At 47.2% G+C, this 22954-nt stretch overlaps 1 protein-coding gene across 2 annotated transcripts in view; it reads right to left on the bottom strand.

The window, feature by feature from the left end:
* The window catches only part of TENM4 (teneurin transmembrane protein 4), a 711368-nt gene that overhangs the window by 266412 nt on the left and 422002 nt on the right, over positions 1 to 22954 (bottom strand). Inside the window, exon 4 of one of the 2 annotated variants that reach the window (XM_035722936.1) lies at positions 13552 to 13761. The exons of the other annotated variant lie outside the window; for it this stretch is intronic. Within the exon in view, the coding sequence (XP_035578829.1) occupies positions 13552 to 13761 (210 nt within the window). The remainder of the gene's footprint in view (positions 1 to 13551; positions 13762 to 22954) is intronic. 2 annotated transcript variants of the gene reach the window in all.

Raw genomic sequence — 22954 nt, 5'->3', positions numbered from 1 at the left:
CTTCATATTACTGACCACTAAGTGGTCACACAGGGGATGATTCCTGATCTCCCCACCGTAAAGAATCTTTTTCCTGTTGTAATTAGTAATCTGTGATGCAAAGCCCAATTTCTTAGACTCAGTTATCCAAACTATTTCTGCCCTTTCACCTCCTATCTGTCCTTTGGTTTTAGCCTCCAGACCCTGAAAATGGTCTTACCATAGTCACCAATGGCCATCTAGGTGCCAAAGCCACTAGGCACTTTCCACGTTTGCATCATTGAACTCTCAGTGACTGGATATAAATGTTCAGCCCCTTCTCGGGGGCAGGATTACATCAGTACCCGTGGCCCTACCTCAGTGGTTGGCACACAGTAGGCGGTCAAGAGATCTTTGAGAAAGAATAAGTGACTACATCCACTGAGAGAAAGTCAGGATTTGGAATCAGAAGGCCTGGCTTCAAATCTAGCTCAGCCACTCTTCATGTAAGGAATGGGTTGACTTTAATCAGTGGTTTTCACAACTTCGAGGAAAATGTTAACACTTGAAGCCTTCTTTCAATAGGATCTTACACTGAGGCAAATGCAGGAAGCTGAGAAGAGGGGGCTGCTTTGGTTAAGCAGGTAGTGAAGGCCAGTGGTGTGCCTCACTGGAGTGGGGGTCTGGGGAGGTATCAGAGAGGTCCAAGCAGGAGGGGAAGGGGCATACTCTAGTGGGTCCTGCCTGCCAGCCTAAGAAGTCGAAACTGTAATGTGTAGTGTTAGGTTTCAGTAGTGGAAGGTGCGCTGGGAAATCACTATCACAGGTCACTGTGGGTGCCATGTCTCGTGGGAGGGGAAAGAGCAGGGCAGGAGAGCACAGGCTGGAGGCAGGAGGTCAGGAATTATCCCTAGTCCTCTGTCTATCTTGGTTCCCTCCTCTGAAGTCCTTTGTCTGTTGAATGCTCTTTGAGTCTTTCTTTCCCTTTATATCTAAGTGTCCCTCCTGGCTAGGAAGGGGAGCAGTGCGTCACTAGATGAAGAGTGAGGTTAGCAGGGAGTGGAGGGGCAGAGGCCCCCCGTGCTTGGAGGGGCTCAGGCCATTTGCTGAGTGATTCGGTGACCTGAGAAGCCTGTCCATTGTCCAGGCTTTAAAGGGCCACTGCTCCTTACCATTAACCCAACTCAGGACAAAGGCCATCACCAGCTCAGACAAATAAGCTGCTTAGCCAGACCTCATGCATCATCTTGTCACCCATACAGGGGCCCAATGGGGGCATCTTAAAAGAGCTAAGCACTGGAGTGCGACTCAGCGGTTTCCATTCAGGGGGATTCTGGCCTGGGGCTGGGGACTGCCCCCACGGTGTGCATGCAGCCTCCTCTTCAATGCGGGGCGGGGCGGGGCGGGGGGTGGTGGGGAGAGATCTCTGATCTGCCGGGGAGGCTTTCTGAGATCTTTGGCTTCCCGAACACTGTCAAGAAAGGGGGACCATGGCTGTTGGCGGAGGGAAGGTGGCCTGTGGGGGAAAGATGAGGTTGCGTTAAGGAGCCAGGCACACCTGGGACACAAAATGCCACTTATCTGCGTGACCTTGGCCAAGTTAGCAGACCTTTCTGAGGCTTGGTTGGGTAAAGCGATAACCAGAATACGGATAACAATAACAATAGGGTCCATTTAAGACTTTATAAGAGTCACACACTTTGCTGCGTACTTCACATACATGATTTCACATTGAATTCTAACAACATGTATGAAGTAGGCATTATCATCATCCCTACTCTAAACTTGAGGTAAAGTGGAAACTTAGAAGTCACATTATTTCCTAAAGGTCTCAGCTGGTAGTGGCAGAGTCAAAATTCAAACCCATACTCTTAAGTCTTCTGCTCTCAAGCTACGCAGTCATGCAGATTCAGGGGTGGGAACAAGCCCCCATCACGCAGATTCATGGGTGGGAACAAGCCCTGCAGTTACGCAGATTCATGGGTGGGAACAAGCCCCCATCACGCAGATTCATGGGTGGGAACAAGACCCCCCTCACACAGATTCATGTATGGGAACAAGCCCCCCATCACACAGATTCATGTGGGGGAATAAACCCCCGTCACACAGATTCATGGGTGGGAACAAGCCCCACAGTCACACAGATTCATGGGTGGGAACAAGCCCCGCAGTCACACAGATTCATGGGTTGGGAAAAAGCCCCCTGTCACACAGATTCATGGGTGGGAACAAGCCCCCTGTCACACAGATTCATGGGTGGGAACAAGCCCGCCGTCACGCAGATTCATGGGTGGGAACAAGCCCCCGTCACACAGATTCATGGGTGGGAACAAGCCCCGCAGTCACACAGATGCATGGGTGGGAACAAGCCCCCGTCACGCAGATTCATGGGTGGGAACAAGCCCCCGTCACGCAGATTCATGGGTGGGAACAAGCCCCCGTCACGCAGATTCATGGTGGGAACAAGCCCCCCGTCACGCAGATTCATGGTGGGAACAAGCCCCCCGTCACACAGATTCAGGGGTGGGAACAAGCCCCCGTCACACACATTCATGGGTGGGAACAAGCCCCCGTCACACAGATCCATGGGTGGGAACAAGCCCCCCGTCACGCAGATTCATGGGTGGGAACAAGCCCCCCTCACACAGATTCATGGATGGGAACAAGCCCCCCATCACACAGATTCAGGGGTGGGAACAAGCCCCCATCACACAGATTCAGGGGTGGGAACAAGCCCCCCGTCACGCAGATTCATGGGTGGGAAATCTGGAGCACTTGGCACAGCACCCGGCTCCCTGTAAGTGTGCAGGAATGGGATTTGCCCTTCTGTTACACAATCACAGGTGTGTCAGGCCCTCCTCAGTTCCCGAGGCTGTACCTGCCACCTTCCCCTCTCTGAATGAGCTCTGAGCAGCACACTTGCCCTCAGTCCATACCGCTCACTCCATTTATACCTCAAACCCTGGGGAAACCGAGGCTTCTAAAGAGACTGCTCCATGAGAGGGGGGAGGGGGTGGAGTGGAGATGGGTCCCTGTCATACCAGCTCTTTCCTGGAAGAGAGGAAGAGAGCCTTGTCTTCTATTCCTGCCCCCTGCAGCAGACCCGGATGTTCCTTCCCTCTACCTGTCCCCCATGCACCTGACCACACATGGAGGGCACAAATGATGTATGATCAGAACTCTCTAGCACAGGACCCCACACAGAGCACACCCCTGGAAAAGTCTGCTGAATGAATGAATGAATGAGGAAATAAATGCTTCCAAACCCCACAATTAGGCTGGGAATATTTGGCTGCATACAAATAATTGACATGCAAAGCATGACCATCCAGACTCCTCCTCACACCTTCTCCTCGTCTGCTCAGGCTGCCATGACCAATACCATAGCCTGGGTGGCTAAACCAAACACATTGATTTCTCATCATTTGGGAGTCTGGAAAGCCCAAGACCAAGGTTCCGACAGGGTTTGGTGTCTGGTGAGGGCTCCCTTCCTGACTTGCACACTGCCACCTTCTTGTTGTGTCCCATGGCAGGGAGCAAGTGAGCGCTGGCATCCCCTCCCCTTTTATAAGGATACCAGTTTCTGTTCAGATCAGGGCTCCACCCTCATGACCTCAGAAGGCCTAACTCACTTCCTTAAAGGATCTGTCTCCAATATGGTCACACGGTGGGGCTAGGGCTTCCACAGGTGGCTTTTGCAGGACACGATTCAGGTTGCAGCAGACCCACAGATCATAAAACTAAAGCTCACTTCTGGGCAGACCCTGAACATGGAAACTTCCTGGGCTCCTTGGGAGTTAAGGTCTTCTTCCAGTTTGTATTCCACCTGAGCCTCCCCAGCTTGCATTAAAATTCTGCAGCCTCACAGACCCCGGCACACTTGCTTCCTTGCTCCCCTAATGGATGCCTGCTTCAGGGCAGGATTGTTCAGCTGTGTGTCTGTCTCTCCAACAACCAAACAGGTGAGCAGATTGCTTTCTTTTCTCCATGAACCCTGGCACAAAGTAAGCCTTTAGTAATCATTTGGGGAAATTGAATTGGTTCTGAAGGGTAAATAAGCTTCATTTCTTCCCAGGTCGCTCCAAACCAGAAAGCCCTTCCACTGTTCTCACTCTACACTAATGAAGCCTTTGCTCCCCATAACACCAGATATTCACCGAGGGCCCTGTATTTGGCATCAGGCATGTTCCCTGTACCCTCCAGAGCCGTGTCAGTTTACTGCAGCCACGGCCCCCTGGCGGGAGCACAGGCATAAACACAGAGGGCGGAGGGCCCCTGGGAAGAAGGGCTTTGGCTGTGGCTGTCCTGCTGAGTCAGGCCCTGAGCCTGCCAGCAGTGGGAACGAGTCGAGGGTCGCGGCGGGGGCGGGGGGAGGGGGCATGTCGGAGATCTGGGCTTTGGAGGAATCACCCCGGGGCCCTGCAAGGATGGAGGAAAGGGAGAGACAGCAGGCAGGGAGGCCAGTGAGGACACGACTGCCGTGGTCCAGGGGAGAAAAGACACAGCAGGAAGTGTTCTGGCTAAGGAGAGCAGGATGTGCACAATAGGTAATAACAGATAACAGAAAACAGGTAAGTATCATTGCAACTTCCGTTTTTGCTCCTTCTCAAGATGATGGCAGACAAGTCATCACAACCTAAATTTTGACAAGCTAACCTCCTCACCATCTGAAAACACACCCCATTCTTTGCCAAAGATGACAAGGGGAGCCCAGGAAATACTGAACACCCGCTATAATCTCAGTGTCTAAGACGTCTCCCATCTTGCCTTTGAAACAACTCCTATCCAGATTGCTGTTCTTACCCCCATTTTACAGATGGGCAGCTGGGTGAGAGAAGTGAGTCTGGATGGGGTCCCATCAGTTGTCTCTTCCCCCAGAGCCTGCATTCGGCAGCTAAAGAGAGGTCTCTGGAAGTGCAAATACATGTATTACCGTTGGTATTCTGTGCAGCAACTTCCCAGAGTTATTTATAGAAATATGATCCGTTCAGGAGAGAAGAAGTGAAGCCTAAATTAATTACCATTTTCCTCTCCTTTCAACTCTGGGGGAAAGGCTAGCTGACCAGAAGGAAAAGACATCACAGCGTTTCATCTGGCCCCAGATATCAACACTCAGTTCCTGGCACTATCGGGAATGCAAGCATGCGCGGAGCTCTAGCAAGCAAGGCTGGGGCTCTGTTTCCAAGACCCCTGCTATGTTTGCTTCGCTGCCGCCAGGGGCTCCCTCACCTCTCCTAAATCTCTGCAAATCATGCAGGAGGGAGAGAGGAGGATTAAAGCTCAGGACATCCAAATAGAGCTGTTAATTGTACCTCCTCCAAGTCTGGGTGGGAATGGCAGAATCTGCCTGCCTTCCAGAAATACCTGGCCAAAACCTTTTGGGTTCCAGAGGGGGAACAGGAAAAAAACATTCATTGGGTACCCATTATGTAGCAATCATAATGCTAGAAGCCTTGACCATATTTCCTCAAATACACAGAAATTTTGTGAAGTACTATTCAAACCAACATCCATTTTACAGGGGAGGAAACAGACCCAGAGAAATTAAGCAACTTGCCCGTGGCCACACAGCACAGTAAGGATCTATAGGCCTCCATAACCTGTCTTTCCCTCCCATAGCTCCACATTGTGCTGTTTCTGTTTTTCTTCTGGCTTTGGTCCTTTTAGGCCTTTTATCGCAAAGTGAAATTTTTTTTCATGTTTAATCTCGAACACCTATATAAATAATGGCAGTACAGAGGGAGAGAGAGGAGGGGAGAAAGGAGAGGAAGGTGGGGGGAGGAAGGAAGCCACGTGGTTTCCTGGTCCAGACTGGGAGCCATTAACCAGGGATGGGGGATCCAGCTGAGCTCAAAGCACCCAGCTCAGAACTGATGACAGGGGCAGGGGGCTGGGAGCTCGGAGGGGAGGGTGGGAACAGATCGCTCAGAGAAGACCTCACTTAGGAAAGGCAAGAAGCATAGATTCTGAGAGCAGCCAGAGATGTTTATTCTCAGAGTGAGCAGGCTGCAGGGGGTCACACTGAAAGCCTAGACAGAATACTGGGAAAAGCCATGGGGCCGAGTATCCTACGGTCATGATTTTGGTGGCATTCAGCGCCAACAGACATTAAAGCACTCTGAGTCACATGCAGGATAGCTGCTTTCAACCTTTTAGATGGTGTCGAGGAGGAAGCCTCACGTTAGTACTGGTGTGTTTTTAACACTAACACTTGCTAAGGTTCCCTACTTAACAAAGGGAAGTGAACCCCTGCTCCATGTTCTCAAGCAGGCATTCTTTCACCAGACTGGGACAACCACTACCCTTGTATTATTTCTATGGCTTCCTTCTAGGTATGGCAAGTGAATTGCAACAGAAATACACAATTTTCTTTTAAAATAAATAAATTTGGGGCGCCTGGGTAGCTTAGTTGGTTGAACGTCTGCCTTTGGCTCAGGTCATGATCCCGGGGCCCTGGGATCAGCCCCGCATTGTCAGGCTCCCTGTTCCCTGCTAAGAGTCTGCTTCTCTCTCTCCCTCTGCCCATTCCCACCCCCCACCACTTGTGCTCCCTCCCTCTCTCTCTCTCAAATAAATAAATACAATCTTAAAAGATAAATAAATAAATTCACTTAGGTTAAAAAAAGTTGGTAAAAGAGGCAGGGCAGGAAAGGAAGAGTGGCACAGGCGGGCACTCCACTATAACACAGACTGTGACAGGCTTGGGCAATGCTGATGTCATCTGGTTCTCCCACCACCCTCCCTGGGAAGCCGAGGGACACAGGACAAGACTCTTGCAGGGTCATGCTGCAGGTCAGACACAGAGCTGGTCTTGGGAGCCGGGTCTGCTGCTCCCAGGAACGTTAGCCTGGTTTTTGTGGTGAAGGGCCATGGTGAAGCCTCTCCAGGTGAGGTTTACAACCAGAAAATAGAGCTTATATGGATGGTGGCGGGCCTCGCAGGTTGGACTGACCCTGTGAGCAAATCCAAACCTCGTTCAAAGCCATGCAGCAAAAGGGCAGCTCTGCGCCAAGCTGCTTGTCTCTCTGAGGATGTTTCCTCCAGGGTATGATGGTGCCCCCAGTACTCCACGTGGGGCCAATCTCCCTATGCTGTGGATCTGACCGGGTGACAGTTGTGAACGCCCTCTGGGAATGTGAGGGCTTCGCAAGTGTTACTTGTATTAATCTCGCAGACTCTCCATGGCCTGCTTCCTGGTGCCTCTTCAACAGTCTGGGCCCTGAAGTGTCAGGAGATGCTCTAAGACATGGTCTGGTGTCCACAGGGCCTCATGGAGCAGGCCACTAACATTTCAATGGGGACACAAACCAGGCTGAGTTTCCAGATGGAAAAAGCCCAGACACATGGCTAACGTGCCTTCCTCGGGGGGTGGTCTAGGAATTCCTAGATCTAATCAAGCCGTACGCCAAAAATGTTATTTTTGTACCTTTTAATGCAATGGCATTTGGGGAAATTAGTGGAAAAGGAGCTGCAAAGAGTCTACAATTGTGTCACGTGAGTGACTAATTAAAGGGCTCTGGTTCTCCCAGAACATTTGGTTACATTAATTCAAAATGTGACCTGTTTATTTTGCAAGGTCAGGAAGAAGCCTTACCTCCTAGAAAGCCAATGTGGCAATTAAATTAGAGTCACCAGAGTTTGCCTGAGGTAATGTATGAAAAAGGGCTTTGTAAACTGTATGAAAACAGAAGTCACCTCTGTGTGGCTGTCCTCGCTGCCCCCAATTAGGGGGGCACAATGGCCTACCCCTAGTGGAAAGCCACAGGTGAGGGCTTATTTAGTTGAGGGAGGTACCTGGTAAGGTGGGAAGGGCATGAAGTCTGGGGCCATGCTTTGAATTTTGACTTTGCAGCACTTGGGCAAATCACTTCATCTCTGCTTGTCCCCACAGTTATGTGTGTGGCTTATTGTACTGTTCCATGGGGGATGTTTTTGTGTGTGGGGTGGGAGGGGGAAGAGGGCTGGCAGGAAGGAGGAAGAGAGAACATCAACTTTTTCCACTTTTGACTGTAGCACCTGCATTCGGGTGCTCAGCAGAGAAGATACGGCCTTGGACAAGGCCCACCTCAAGAAACCTGCAGTTGAATGTGGAAACCAGACCTGGATAAGCAGGTCCTCAGGCTGTTAGGGAGGAGTGTGTACAGAAGATGGCAGGGCATTAAGAAAGAAGGTCCACACACCCGAGGGGCTCTCAGGAAAGTTCCTTAAGAACTCAGAGTTGCTGAGTTCTAGATTGTGGAAAATTGATCATCTGGCCTCTTTGCTCCTAAATTCCCCTGCAGGGAGGCAGCCAGCCTGCTGGCCTGGCCTGGCCTCCTGAGTTCCCACATCTACAGCAGAGGGGGCTTGGCCTTTCTAAGGAGCTGTCACAGATAAAACAGCAAACTCTTACAAAGCTTCCCCGCCAGCGACTTGGACTTGTAGCATACCTTCTATGTGTCAAGTTATCTAGTTATCTCTATAACCACAGGCAAGTTACTAAACCTTTGAATCCTGATACCCCCATTTAAAAAAAAAGGTGCAATTCAGGCCCACCATCCATTAACCACCATTCTGAAATCCCCAAAACTCTAAGACCAAAAGTTCTATCAAAATTCTTTTCATGGCAAAACTTGAACTGACATGATGCTCAGAGTCTTATTTTTTTAAATCCCATGAGTATAACTATTCATGTTTCACCGCAGAAATATGGATGTGTTTGATTACCGTGGACCATCTGAGTACTCTGGGAATGTTAAGAAAAATACATCATAGTAACTGTATTTTCTTTCTTAAATCTGAAAATTTCTGAATTCTGAAACACATGCTGAATCCAAGGGGTTCACTTAAGAGATTCTGATCCCATTGGTTTAATACCTATTTTATGGGGTCTCTCTGCTTAGAATGCCCTGCCCCCTCATCTGTCTGGATAACATCCACAGGCATTTCAAATGTCATCATGAATGAATGAATAAAGAAACCTATCAATTTGTCTTGCTACTAGGAGATAGGTAACTTAACTTCTCTACATAGCTGGTGTAAGAATCTATTTACCAACAAGAGTATTTTAATGCAAGAGAGAGGACAGGTGAACAGAATTGCCTGAAAACTTCACACACCCCAATGTCCTTTACCTTCAGGACTGGGGAAACATCCAGACCCAAGTACCTACAGCCAATACAGAACAACTAAAATAGGTTCCATGAAATTCTCCGTGAAAGAAGACAAAACCTCACTGGACACTTCTCAGCAGTAGGAAATGGGCACAATTTTGCCTTCTGATTTCACAAAATGACTAAACAGGACCCGGGCAGACTCCCTCAGGGGAATCTGGATAGATCCTAAATTAAGTTGAATTTTTTGTTTTGTTTCGTTTCGTTTTAAGAAAACACGTTTGGAAGGAGCTGGCATACAGAGCAGTGTTTCCCATTTAGAAAGAAAAATAAACACTCCTCCACTGGATTGGAAGTCAAAACAAAATAATCCCAGCTGCTTAAGACCCGAGAAAGTCAATGAAACTGCCAAACAACAGTGATGTTGACCAGTGTGACCAGCTTGAGAAATGTGTAAGGCGAGGTGGGAAGGGCCCAGTGCAGGGTGCAGGGTATGGGGGTAAGAAAAGAAAAGAAAAACAGCCATGGATGGCCCAGTGCCAGGGCTTGCCTCTCATGAAGCAGCACCAAAATTTAGTGTCTAAGTCATCTGTACTTATTTGAATGCAGGGCATTGAAGCGTCCCCAGTCCTCACAAAAACACAGCTGAAAGATTCTACTCCTATGGTATCAGACAGACCGGAAGTTCAAATCTGATTCTATCAGTTAGAAGCTGTGTGATTTAGGAGAAGTTACTTAACCTCTCTGGCCCTTTCTTGCCTCAGTGAGACTTAGAAATGGCTATGTCACAGGATAGATAGGAAAATTCAATGAGATTCCAAAATTCAATGGGTACTTCATAAAGGTTTGTGAAGTAATAGGAATCTAACAACTTGTAATTCTTTTTCTAAGAAATTCTTTTAATAATCTTTAAAATTTTTTTCTTTGGTGGACTTCCTCTTCTCTTCTCCAGTCCTACTAAGGGAGAGACATAGAAATAACAGGACCTGGTATTGGTAGGAAAACATAACAAATGGGTGGGAGGGCGGGAAGAAGAAGACAGGAGGAGACTTCAGAGTCAAGCAGGCTTGGGTTTGAATCTTTAATGTGCAGTGGAGCTATGGGCAAGTCACTGGCGCTTGCTGGGCCTCATTTTCCTGGCAGGGAAATAGAAATAAATAAATGGGAGCTCAAAGAAGTTAACGCATGTAAAGAAAGACTTACAGGCAGAAGGTGCTCATTACATGTATATTCTCCCACCCACCTCTACCTCACCTAGGCTGAGAAACTGACAACTTTCTCCGAGCTATTTATTACCTGACCCTCTTAAATATTACCCTCCAAGTTTTTTCAAGTCTCTTTACTGCAGAATTTAGGTTATGACAATTGACAGAACACTTATTATTTATTCTAAAAAGTTTCTCTGGGGTAGGGACAAATACCTACTTAATCCTCGCCACTTCCTTAGCTTTTAAGCTGACTAGTTGATATTTTAGTGAAATCTTTTGTTACATCTATCAGTGTTTTCTAGATGGTTATCCTTGGGGGCGGATTAGGACTTTGATGACAGAAAGAGCTCCTTTCCCTGTTTTCTATCCCGCAGGGACAGCGAGCTAGTCTGTAATGCCCCATGCGTTCTCCTTGCCCTTTACCCGGGGATTTTGGCCGGGCGGCTCTGAGGCGTTGCGTCCCTGGGACCGCAGCTCTAGAGCTGGAGTTGACACAGCTGTAGGCTGGGGAGCAGCTAGGGAGCCCCTGGAGAGAGCAGCCCGAGTGCCTGGGGAGGCTGGCTTCCAGAGGGCCGGCCGTCCTGTGCAGGGCGCTGAGTCAGCTCCCACTGAAGGAAACCACTTCAGTTTCACCCGCCAGGAGCCCGAGGGGGCTGCCTTTGTCATTTAAAGTACATTCTGAATTAAGTCTCTGGGGGAAGCCGGCCTCAGAAGGAGCTAGAGCAATTCATCCATTTAGGTGGTCTCTAAAGCCTTCCATTGCTGGAAGGGCATGGGGCTGTGGAGATAGGGAAGGGAAATAGGGACGTCTGTCCCCTTGAACCATTCTTAAACTCCATAGCAACCTTGGAAGGTTTTCCCCATTTCACAGATGGAGCAACTGATGGTCTGAGAGGTTAGGTACTTTGCCCAAGGGTCACATGTCCGGGACCCCATGGTCCTTGCTCTCTTGGCTGCACTTTGGCCCTTACGCAGTTTGTACTGCTTGCTCATTCATTTATTCTTTTATTAAATTGACACTCCACAAAAAGTGCCTCTAAGGCCGTGCACCAAACTGTTAAAAGTAGTTATCTCTGGGAGGAGGGATTACAAGAGAACTTTGCTTTTTACCATTCTATATTATCTGAATGTTAAAGAGCATTGTTACGTTTAAAATTGACAAAAACAATGAAGATAATTCCATTAAAATAACCTTACATTTCTTTCATGAAAATAAATCCAAACCTTAAAAACATATATTGGGTTCACTCTTCAGCAGAGTCCACTCATGTCCACTCAGTAGTGCTGGGTTCATGCCCCTATCAGCACGTCCTTTTGCTCCTAGAAGACCACTCAGTTTGGGGTCTCAGGGCCCAGGAAGGTAGCAGGCAGGGTCCAGCTGTGGAGTGAGACTCCCTGGCTCTCTCATGACCCGCCAACCCCAGAGCAGCAGACCACTAAAAACCCAGACTCTCCCTTTGGGCAAAGGACACATTTATAACCAACCTTTAGAGTGACACACTTGAGCAAGTCCCAGGGAAGGAATGAGAAGTGTCTCTAGGTCCCCTGGGGAGTGGGATGAGCACAGAGGAGCACAACTGAGCAGACAGCTTTTAGGCCAAAGTACCCCCATCTTCCCTGCACATCAATAATGCACGAATGCTATCAATTTGCTGCAGAAGTTACAACAAAGTGATTGCTCTCGTTCAGTTATTTAGCAAAGGGAGAGACTAAGGACTTTAATCTCCTGCTTCTCTTTTACCTGCAAGACTTATTTACCCAGAAATGAACAAAGAATGCCATCATGCATGCATGTGTGTATGTGTGTGTGTGTATGTGTGTGTGTGTGTGTGTACCACACACATTTTTTTTTCCAAGTAAAATTAAGAAGGCCACTGGCTGGCACGTCCCTGTCAGCACCACATGACATTCATTCAGAGTACCTTAGAGATTGCTCCATCACTGGTAACATGGGGAACTGATACCTAGAGAGGGACAGTCATTTGCTAAAACAAATAGCCCGTGAGCCACCGAGTTGGGCCTTGCACACAAATATCCTCCCTCCTGGTCCAGGGTTTCTATTTCTGTGCATAGTTTAAAACATGAGCAGCTAAAATGTACAGAGAAGCAGTGACACCAAACCACCAAAAGGACAATGCCACTCTTCAGGGAGCACAAAGTTAATAGGCCCTGGAGGATGGTTTGGCTCTTGGTCACAGAGAATGTAGGGCCTAAGATCCTGGTAGAAGAGAACCATCAAGCCCAAAGACGTCCTGTCTGATTTTCAAAGAGAGTAGAGGCTGTATATCATCCCCTCTCTTGGAGGCTTCTGGGGATCCCTGCAAAGAAGTGGATTGGCCTCTGTTGAACACAGAGAGGGCAAGGACCTTGAGCCAGGTCACACAGCACCTGACCAAGTACTAAAACCCGGGTCTGCTAGCTCTAGGTCAGCCTAGGGCTCTTCCCCCATATCCTCCCATATCTCTTCTCCGTAAGAGAGTCAGGGCACAGCTTAGAAGAACAGTGTTTATTATGGGCAGATCCATGCTTAAGCCCCCTGGCTCTCTCTGCAGCCAGCATTCAGCCCTGCAGCTGCTTGGGACTTCAGGGCCCTCTGTCTCCTGGCAGTGTGAAAGTCAAGAACTTTCCAAGCCAGCACTGGCCTCCAGGTAGTATACTTTCTCCCAGCTTTCTCAGGGTTAACGGGGGCACTACAGTAGCGGGTTCTTCGGCTGTGTCCTGAGGAGGCTCCAACCAAGCAGCAAGTGGTAGTGGCGGGCACAGTCCTGGCACAGAGGAGGTAGCCAAGTGGTCTATTTCTGTTTTAACCTTTCTTTTCTATTTCGGTTTGGATCTCTGTTTCCGTGTCTTTGCCTGCCCCGGTCTCCACCTGACGCTTCTGTCTCGCGTCTGTGCGTCTCTGTCCCGGCCGCTCTGTCTACCCCGACGTCTGTCACGGGAGTGGGGACAGCAACCCCTAAGCCCCCCGCACACCCCAGCGGCGCAGCAGGGCAGGAACGGGGCTGCCTGAGCCGCGGAGCCGCGCCAGGCCCCCGACAACCCCGAGCCCCCCATGCACCAGTCCCCTCCGCCCCTGCAAGCGGCCCAAGCAGGCAGATTAATCAGCATGGCCAACGAAAGGAAAACACACACACACACACACACACACACACACACACACACACACACACACACACACACACACACAATCAGCATCACCAACGAAAGGAAAACACACACACACTCACACACACACACAAACACACACACACACACACAACACTCACAGAAGTTAGGAAGAGAGAGGGACTTACCGTTCGCTGCGACCCCCAGGCTGGCGGAGCCACTTTTAACTAAGAATGAATTAGGGACAAACTCTTCCTCAGAGTCTGAGTCCGGGGTTGGCTGGGCCACACCGCTGCCTAGCAACCGCCTCTGGCTCTCATTGGCCGGAGGGGAGGGGGGCGGGGAGGGGGACTGCTCAATAGGGGTTGATGAAGCGGATGAACAATGCAAGGGAGCACCTGCGGACCACAAAGACAAACACAGACAGAAAAAAATAATGAAAATTGGTTTTGAGGCACACGGGGAGGGGGAAGGAGCAAAATAAAACACGCATCAACGGGGGAGGGGGCTCCCAACACTGGGCGATCTACTGCACACGTGGTCGGGGGGCGGGGCTGATTGCCTCCGCAAAGGTAGTTGGTGCAAACTCTGAAGAGCGGGGCCTCGGAGCAGAAGTCTGCATGGCTTGCAAAGAGGGCACCCCTCGGAAACACACGGGAAGCCCTTCCTGCTTTGCCTGTTCTCTGAGAGAGGCCTGAAAACCTGGGGTCTGGTTCTGGGGCGCCATGCAATCTATCAAACAGAGGCCCCGCTCTGAGCCTCAGTGGCCTCCCTGGTAAAATGAACTGCCCGCACTGGGCGATTGCTGAGCGCCTGCAAGCTGGCCATTCTGTGATGTCGCTGAAGTGAAATGATGTTCTTGTTAGTGATATTTTTAATCCGACATGCCTGGAAAAGGCTCCGGGACTCATAAAAGATAAGAGAGAGCTGGAGAGAACGATCCGCAACGATCCCCTTTCCTGGATTTTAACACACTAATGTTTTACTTTTCTCAGACTCTAACATTTTAAGATTTTTAAATCCTGCCATTCTCTGCCAGCTCCCTGAGAGCATGAGCACTAGCCTCTTTTCCATGTCTGTACCCCCAGAGGCTAGCACAGTGCTCGGCATGCAGTAGGTACTAAGGAACTATTTGCTAAATAAGTGAGTTGCAGGTGTCTAACATGTTAGGATCCCCCAGTTCTAATAATCTCAGATAAAATAATTCTGTAACTTTAGGACATCAATATTCTGTGAGTTACAAGATACACTAAGTCAGTATGTTTTGACACCAAGTTTCTACCATGTCAGGGTTCTGATTCTAAAAAAACTCCAGTGTTGTGAGCACACTCCCAACTCTTCAGAAGGAGAAGGTGATGGCCTGGGACAAGACCTTTGAGATCAGACAATTTGCAGTTCGATCTGTGGCTGGCCTGTAGACATGTGCAGTACATCGTACACAAGAGAGGGAACATAAGCACAGACATATAAAAGTATACAGTACAAGACAAAGCATCCGCTTGACAGCAAGGGCTGCTTCTTTTCTTCCACCTTGACTGATAGAAGGCTGAAAACATAATTAGATCTATCCAGCTTTTCAAAGAGACTGAACCTTAGGAAACATAATGCAGCCTGGACATGTCATCATAAAATTCGGCAGAGCTTTAAGGGAGAGGTGGAACAGAGAGCTGCTGATTTGGGGGGGGAGGAGAAAGTTTTTTGTGGTCTAGCTACCAAGAGATGCTCTCTCAGTTCACAGCCACCAAATCCTGCAGGATCCTGTACGTTTCATGATTTTGATGTCAACCCCTGAGCCTTACCACGTGTGATGACATTTTATAGAGATGCTGTATATGCCATCTGGTTCATAGGAGAAATTTACTAAGAGCAGTTGAGATAGCAGGGATCAATGACCGTGGTACCACCTCTGCATGACTCTGTTCTGGTTTCTTTACCTAAAAATCCGGGCTAGGATTCTCTTCAAAATCATCTAAACCAAGCGTTCCCGATTCACCTTGTGAGACCCTTCCCTGACACTACTTACACAGCACTCTAAGGTGATCAATCCTTTCTCTAGCCTTGATCTAGTTCTGCTATCACATTTGACATACTGTCTTTGCAGTTATCTGTATTTATGTCTCCCGCATAAAAGTATATGGCATATTCTTGGGGCACAGTACATCTTGGAGTGGGTTTTAGAGTTCAACAGAACTGGGGTTTGCATCATGACCTAGTCCCCTTTTAGCTGTATGATCTTGGGAGAATGACTTCCAGTTCGTTGTTTGTATGTCGGGCACCCCTCCCCTTTGACAGAGTTCTTGCGAGGACTAAAGATACCATATCTGAGCACACAATATGCATGAGCAAGTAGGGTCAGTGCTCACCAAATGTTCATTAAATTGAATGAAACCACCTCCCCCTGCCCCGCCCCCTGGAAGAACCTCATTCATGATTCTGCTTCCCTTGCAGTCCCAGTTTTGGAAAGATTTTGTCGACCAGGCTGCATTTATTAAGCAAATATACATTCATTTCCTCCTCTTTTATTAGTCAAAGACATCTTATAATCTCCAATCAGAGCCTCTGATGAGCTGGAGATAACCAGCACCATACCATGCTGAGTTGTTAGAATTTCAGACAAAAGTTAAGAAACACAATATGTTGTTCTAGGGTGCTAGTTACAGCCTCTTCCTGAGTAAATCTGTCAAGCTTTATGAAATAAATAGTTCCAGAACTAAGTAAATTGTTCTATCACAAACTTCAGAGACCTGAGGCTGGGAATAGCACAGTGGTCTGGCCTTGTGCCTGTTTCTTCTGCCTTCATCCACTCTCCAGGCCTCACTCACCTCAGGTGTCGGGGTTGTTCTGAATATTCACAGCCTGACATTCCAAGCACCTAACAAAGCGCCAGGCCCTTAGTAGGTACACAAGAACTCATGATGTTTCTGTGAGGTACAGATTTTGTTGGAAACATATTAATTCCCTTCCTCTTATTCATCAGCTGCTTTTAATTTACGTGGTCCCAAAGTAGGGTGCACAGAACCGTCGCCTGGGCACAAGAAAATATGAGAAATATTTATTTTTAAATCTCACTTGCTAATATCTGTTTTGTATATATTTTATAACACATATAATCTATTAGTGCTTGGAACACATATAATAAAATGCATTGCTGTACAGATTTGGCACCTACAGAAGCAAGACAAGATGGTGTTAAGAGTATGGGCTTGGGAGCCAGATCCTACATTTGAATTCCAGTTACACTACTTGCTAGCTCAATAGTCGTGACCGTGGGCAAGTTACTTCACCCTTTATGCCTCAATTTCCTCATCTATATAATGGAAACTAAAGGGTAAAATAAAAAAGAACATCTATTTCACAGGGTTGCTTTGAGGATAAAGGAGTTAAAACAAGTAATACGTTGAGAACAGCATGGCAGCCAATAAACACCTAATAAACATGAGATGTGCTATGCACAAATATGTATATAGGGAGTGAGGGGAACTAACCTAATTTTATCTTTTCTCTTTTATAAGAGCTGTGCATGCTTCAAACACTACTTCGTTCCACAAAGATGGGCTAGATACCCACTGACTGGGCTGGTGAGGGGGATACAGACTGTGAGAGACACGGTCGAGGAGGAGCCGGTGGGAGGAGTCACGTGGAGTTCTAAGCGTGGCAGGTGGGACCTGTCGGAGTAGAAGACAGCCCAGTGCAAGACTGGGAGATAACATCTCATCTGGAGGAAAGGAGAAAGGCTTTCTGGAGCCCCAGAGCCTCCCAGTGGGAAGAGATGGAGGGATGAGGGCGTGAGCACCCTCGGCAGAGAGAAGACTACTCCAGCCTCGGGCCCTCATCCTTTGCCCGGCCTCCAGCAAGTTGCCCATCCCCCTTGGCCTCTTAAGTCTCGTGCGCCACCGCTAACTTCTCACCGAGTCTGCTGAGACTCGCGGGGATGAGCGCACGGCTCTACCTTTTGCCCAAGTTTGTCAAGTTGCACCACTTTAGGGAACCATTGACAGCGCATCTATTTGAATGGCACCCCCTGGAACACAACTATAAAGTTTTGCCCGAGTTTTTGCCCATGTTGTTTTTCTCCCGGAGCACACCCTTTCCTCTTCTCTCTTCCCCGTCACTACCACCCCATGTGCCTCGCTAGCTCCCACTCACCCTCAGGGCCCAACCTCACGTCACCTCCCCTGGGAAGGCTTTCCTGATGCCTCAAGCCTCAGTTTGGCACCCCTGCTGCGTGCCGGCACATCTCCCTGTACCATCCCTGTGACAATACCTCCTGTCCTGTGGTGTTTACTTTCTGTGATTGCCCATTAGCCTGCCCGGCTGGCCCCTTACCATGACCCCCAGGGCCTGGCACAGGGTCTGATGTATAGAAAACACCAGTAACAACTTATTACATGAAGACGTGATGGAGGGAAGGTAGGAGGGAAGGAGTGTATCTTCAAGGCACTAAGGGTCTCTGTAAAGACAACAGTGAGAAAGAAGCCTCTGAACAGTAGGTTTAGGCGTTGAATACAAAGAAAAGGAGGTCAGGCCTTAACTGGGAGTCATGGAAGTTTTTAAAGCAGGAAGGTGACAAGACCATGGCTGTGCTTTAGAAGGATCTGTTCTTTGAACTTAAGGCATCTGCTCAGCCTCTTAGATCCCCTTTCTAAATGGCTCAGCTCAGCCAGGATGTTGGAAGTCCACATGATCGCCTTCCTTGGAGGGGGTGGGGGGGCAGATGCATGTTTATGGAGACAAATAAGGAAGTCTGATGCCAAGGGACTATGGGATTAGGGTTTAGAGTTGCCCTCCCATGTATCCTGGTCATCAGCTGAAGGGAACCTGGTACTGTAGAATTTTCCACAGTGTCCACGGTGAAATGAGATGGGATGATTGGCCCGAACCCTCCTACACCTCACTCCAACAACAAAGGGGGCCAGTGAAGGGTGGAGGAGAGCCATCCATGTTTCCTGAGAGAAGGTCTCTATGAGCCTAGTTCTAGCTTAGAGTGGATGCTTCTCTTAGTCTCTGTTTTCTCCTTTGAAAACTGGAGTGCTAATACCCACTGCAAAGGGTTGCTGAGGGGACTGATGCTATGATGCTTGTAAGGAGCCCAGCAGTCTCATGGAAAGGGCTCAGCCAACACCGATTTTCTCTGCCATCCCGCCAGCTGTGGTCTTTTATAGTAAGAACAGGGTGGTTTTGGAGAATAAATGATGACAGATCTGCAAGCCTGCCAATGATACCTTTATCAATGCGGATTACTTGTCGATGTCATAAAAAGAGGAAAGTGTTAAGGAGGCAGCCGTGATTTATGAAAAGAACACACAACAAGGGAATCCTGAGATCTGCAGAGAGAACAATTTCCAGTTACTCACATCTCTGTGTGAATCAATGGTAGCCCGCTTTAGCATCTGAAATGTAACCTATAACTAGCATAAGACAGTTCTCAAGGAAGAGCCTTCTAGCGTTCTGGATTCTAAGTGTCTTTGGAGTATGCCATGAGACTGAGGTGTGAAGGGCTAGCTGATGGACAAATTTATTACTCACATAAAATGTGAGACCATGAAGAAAAGGCACTTTTTTTACACTTTTCTCAGCAGTCTTGAGAAATCCATCTAAACACCCAAACAGAATCTTAATCTATGCTAAACTGCATGTAGGGTATGATGGGGAAAATCACAGCCTACTGACACAGCGGGGAAGTGTAAGTCCCATCTGAAAAGCCAGAGCATTAGCTGTGTGCTGCACGGAGGGCATTTTCTCCTCAGGCAGTTCCCTGGATTACTGGAAGGGCCTCCTAATAACCTTTTAACTGGCAGCCCTGCATTTTAGAAGCCTGTATGTAAAACATTTAGCATAGTGCCCAGTGTACAGCAATTAATCAATGACACCTAGAGAAAACCAAAATAAACCCTTAGACCCGCACAGGTACCTCCTCCCATAGAACCCTGAGCTGATGGATTCGTCCCTCCCATGAAGGCTCCTCTCTAGAAATACTCCAGTCTCTCCACTTAGAAACTAAATGCATTCCCTCTCTTCTCACATGCTAACCTCACACCTATGTCCCCTTAACAGGGCAGCCAGTTGCTTCACTGAGTAAGTTAAGTCCTTCTCAGCTCTGAGTAGAGGATGGAAAACCGGGATCTCCTTCGGATAGAAGGTTTGAGGCTGCTGGAGGACCAGGAACTCAACTGCAGGCTGGCAAGCTGCTCACCTCTGTGTCCTGGCCTAGATCAGAGTCTCAGCTCAGAAAAGGTTTGCATAACTGGTTCCCATAGTTATCTGAAATGTATTGAAGCTCACTGCTGCAAAGGATTTCAAAGTGCTAGAAATCTGAATGAAGCTAGAGAGCTCCAGTGACCATCCATTCTGTTTGTTCATGACAGCCCCAGTTTGCATCTGCTATCCTGAATGAATTAACAATAGTGCCCCACATTTACTCTAAAAACATACTGACTTGGGCAGTTAATTAGGTGGCTACCCTGTTTCAGGGCAGTATAGATTCAGTTCCACATCAGAGGCTGTCATTTGCTGCATAGACGAACGGCCGAGAGATCTGGGTACAGGTCAACAATGCGCCGCAGGACCGTGGCCAAGTCCTCTGATGGCTCCGGCTTCACCTTCCCTATCGGGGACTTGGACTAGAACACTCTAAGGTTCTTCTGTAGGAGTAACAGGAGTGCACACCTTGGGGGTTATTCTGAGGAGTCGAGGAGACTATAAACAGAGTGCAGGATCAAAATGATCTCAGTTACAAATGGCAAGTCAGTTTCTTCAGCACTGTAAATGCTCATAAAACATTTAGAGAATGAATAAATTTGTATGAATGCACTGGAAGAAGGACTGGCTGAAAAAAACCTTTAACAAGGGTTATCAATGATATCAGCAGCTTTTCATTTTTAAATATGATTTTATATCTTCAAATTTTTGTACAGTGAGCACATATCATTCATTCTTCTTATACTTTTGAAATTATTTTTAAGACTTCAGGAGAAAATGAAACAAATGTGAAAATACCAGGCACCTAGCAGGTGCTAAGATAGATGTTGGTTTTAAGTACAAACAATATTTTATGCCCTGATATTGGTAGCATAATTTGATGTAGACTGATTTTTAAAATGTGAAAACCTTTTAACTGAGCAATTATACTTCTAGCAATTTACCCAAGAATATAATCATGACTTTTTAAAAGAATTACTTATAAGACTATTCATCACAACATCATTTGTAATAGTAGAAAGTAAAATTTTAAAAAAATGTTAAAAAGGAAAAATATCTTTAATGTTAAAAGTGCCTAATTGTGTAAATTAAGGCACAGCAGTACAATGTCAATATGCAGACATTATCAGCCATGTTTGTAAAGAATGTTTAGGGACGTGTGAAATAGGGTAGAGAAACCTATGAGGCAAAACTGTATAAAAGTAGTTCTGCCATGTGTTTACGTGTGTGTACGTGTGCAATTTGCACAAAAATGTTGACACCTGTCACCTTAAGGCAGTAGAATTATGAATGCATTTTATTTTTTTCTTGATATTTTTCTATACTTTCCAAGTTTTTCAAGGAGCAAATGTGATAATGAGATTTAAAAAAAATGTTGTTTTAAAGAGGAGAAAACACACACACAGGAAGGTAGCAAAGACAACGGTTTCTGCTTTGGGTCCTTTGGGATGAGCGTGGCAGAGCTGCAGTCTGCTGGGCTCAGACTTGCTTTCTTTTCCAGCCTGTTAAATCTGGTGGGTCTTACTCCCCCAGCTAGGCAGCTCCCACTAAGTCAACTCTCCACTCTTCTCCTCAACAGTGGTTATTTTCAGAAGCAGGTCTGGGGCCATCTGTCTCTGTGACTTATGCTGGGAAAATGGCCTCTGGAAAACAGGACGCAGTAAATTTCTCAGGCTCAGCTCATTTGATCTCCATCCCTCCTCTTCATAGTTTCCTCAGGGCCTTTTTTGTTTGTTTGTTTTTAAAGCATTCACCAGGAAAGGAGCTTTGCTTTTACCTGTTTGCCTGGGGAGACCCAGTATCCTGGAGCCACTCCACCTCAACACTCAGAAGGGAGTGCCTTGGTCTCTTTGGTCTGCACTCAGGGGTGGTCAGCCAGTTTGGCTCCTTGTTTGATACAGGTGTATTAAATGAGGACATTCGTTGGGTTTTGGGGTAATAACAGCTTTATGGAGATATAACTCACATACCCATACAAGTCATCCATTTAAAGTGTACCATTCAATGATTTTGTAGGATATTCACAAAGTAGTACAACCACCACCACAGTTCAATTTTATTTATTTATTTTTATTTTTTATTTTTTTACCACAGTCAATTTTAGAATATTTTCATCACCCCCCTAAAAAAACCCCGTACTTATTAGCAGTCACACCTCATTTCCATCTAACACCCTGGAGCCCTGGGCAATCACACAAATCTACTTTCGGTCTCTACAGATTCACCTCCTCTGGATGTTTCATGTAAATGGAATCCCATGACATGGCTGGCTTCTTTCATTTAATATAATGTTTTTGAGGTTCATCCATGTTGTAATATGGATCAGAACTTCATTTCATTTTACTGCCGAATGACCCTGTGTTGTATGGACAGGCCACATTTTGTTTATCCACTCATCAGTTGATGGAATCTTGGGTCGTTTCTACTTTCTGGCTAATTCTGAAGGAGCTGCTACAAACATTTCTGTACAAGTTTTTGTGTGCACATGCGTTTTCATTTCTCTTGGGTGGAAATGCTGGGTCAAAGTAACTCTGTTCAACCTTTTGAAGAGCTGCTGGACTGTTTTTTAGTGGCTACACCATTTTACATTCCCACCAGCAGTGATTGAGAGTTCCAATTCCTACACATCTTTCCAACACTTTTTATTAACTGACTTTTGGATTATAGCCATTTTAGTGGGTATGAAGGGGCATCTCGTTTGATTTGCGTTTCCTGATGGCTATGATATTGATCATCTTCTCATGTACTTACTGACCATTTGTGTATCTTCTTTGAGAAATGTCTATTCAGATCCCCATTTTAAAACTGAGCTATTTGTCTTCTTACTTAGTGGTAGGCCTTGATTCTTTCATCAAATGTTTATTTTGTGCCTACCTTGTGCCAGGCACTGTTCTAAGCATGGAGGCATGGAAGACAAAGTCTTGCCCTCAGCAGTCTTTCAGTAGAGAAGGAAAATCAACAAGCAAGCAAATAATCATACAGAACAAGGCTGAGTGGTGGTAGATGCTGTGAAGGAAAGTCAAGTGCAATGAGAGGTTTAGAGTGATGGGATGGGTGTGCTATTTTAAGTAGGATATTCAGGGGAGGCCTCTCTGAGGAGGTGATATTTAAGCAAGTGAAGGAGTGAGCCACACAAACATCTGGGGGAAGAGCTTTCCAGACAGAGGACCTAGCAAATGAAGGGCAGCAAGGAAGCCAGGGCAGGTCACCATGTCTCATCCCCCGCCCCCATGTGAAAGAGCTTAAGCCTAAAGGGCATAAAGAAACAATTACCATTCATTTCTATGGAAAAGTTTTTGAGCATTCCCAGACCCCAAAATAACCTCTCTTAGGCTTTTCTGAAACCTTAGGACACGTCTTGCTAATGGCGGCACAGAATAAACTGAGAGGAAG

Source organism: Zalophus californianus, chromosome 11 (genome assembly GCF_009762305.2).
Source record: "Zalophus californianus isolate mZalCal1 chromosome 11, mZalCal1.pri.v2, whole genome shotgun sequence".
Taxonomy (NCBI): domain Eukaryota; kingdom Metazoa; phylum Chordata; class Mammalia; order Carnivora; family Otariidae; genus Zalophus; species Zalophus californianus.
This window is presented reverse-complemented; position numbering and strand designations above follow the sequence as displayed.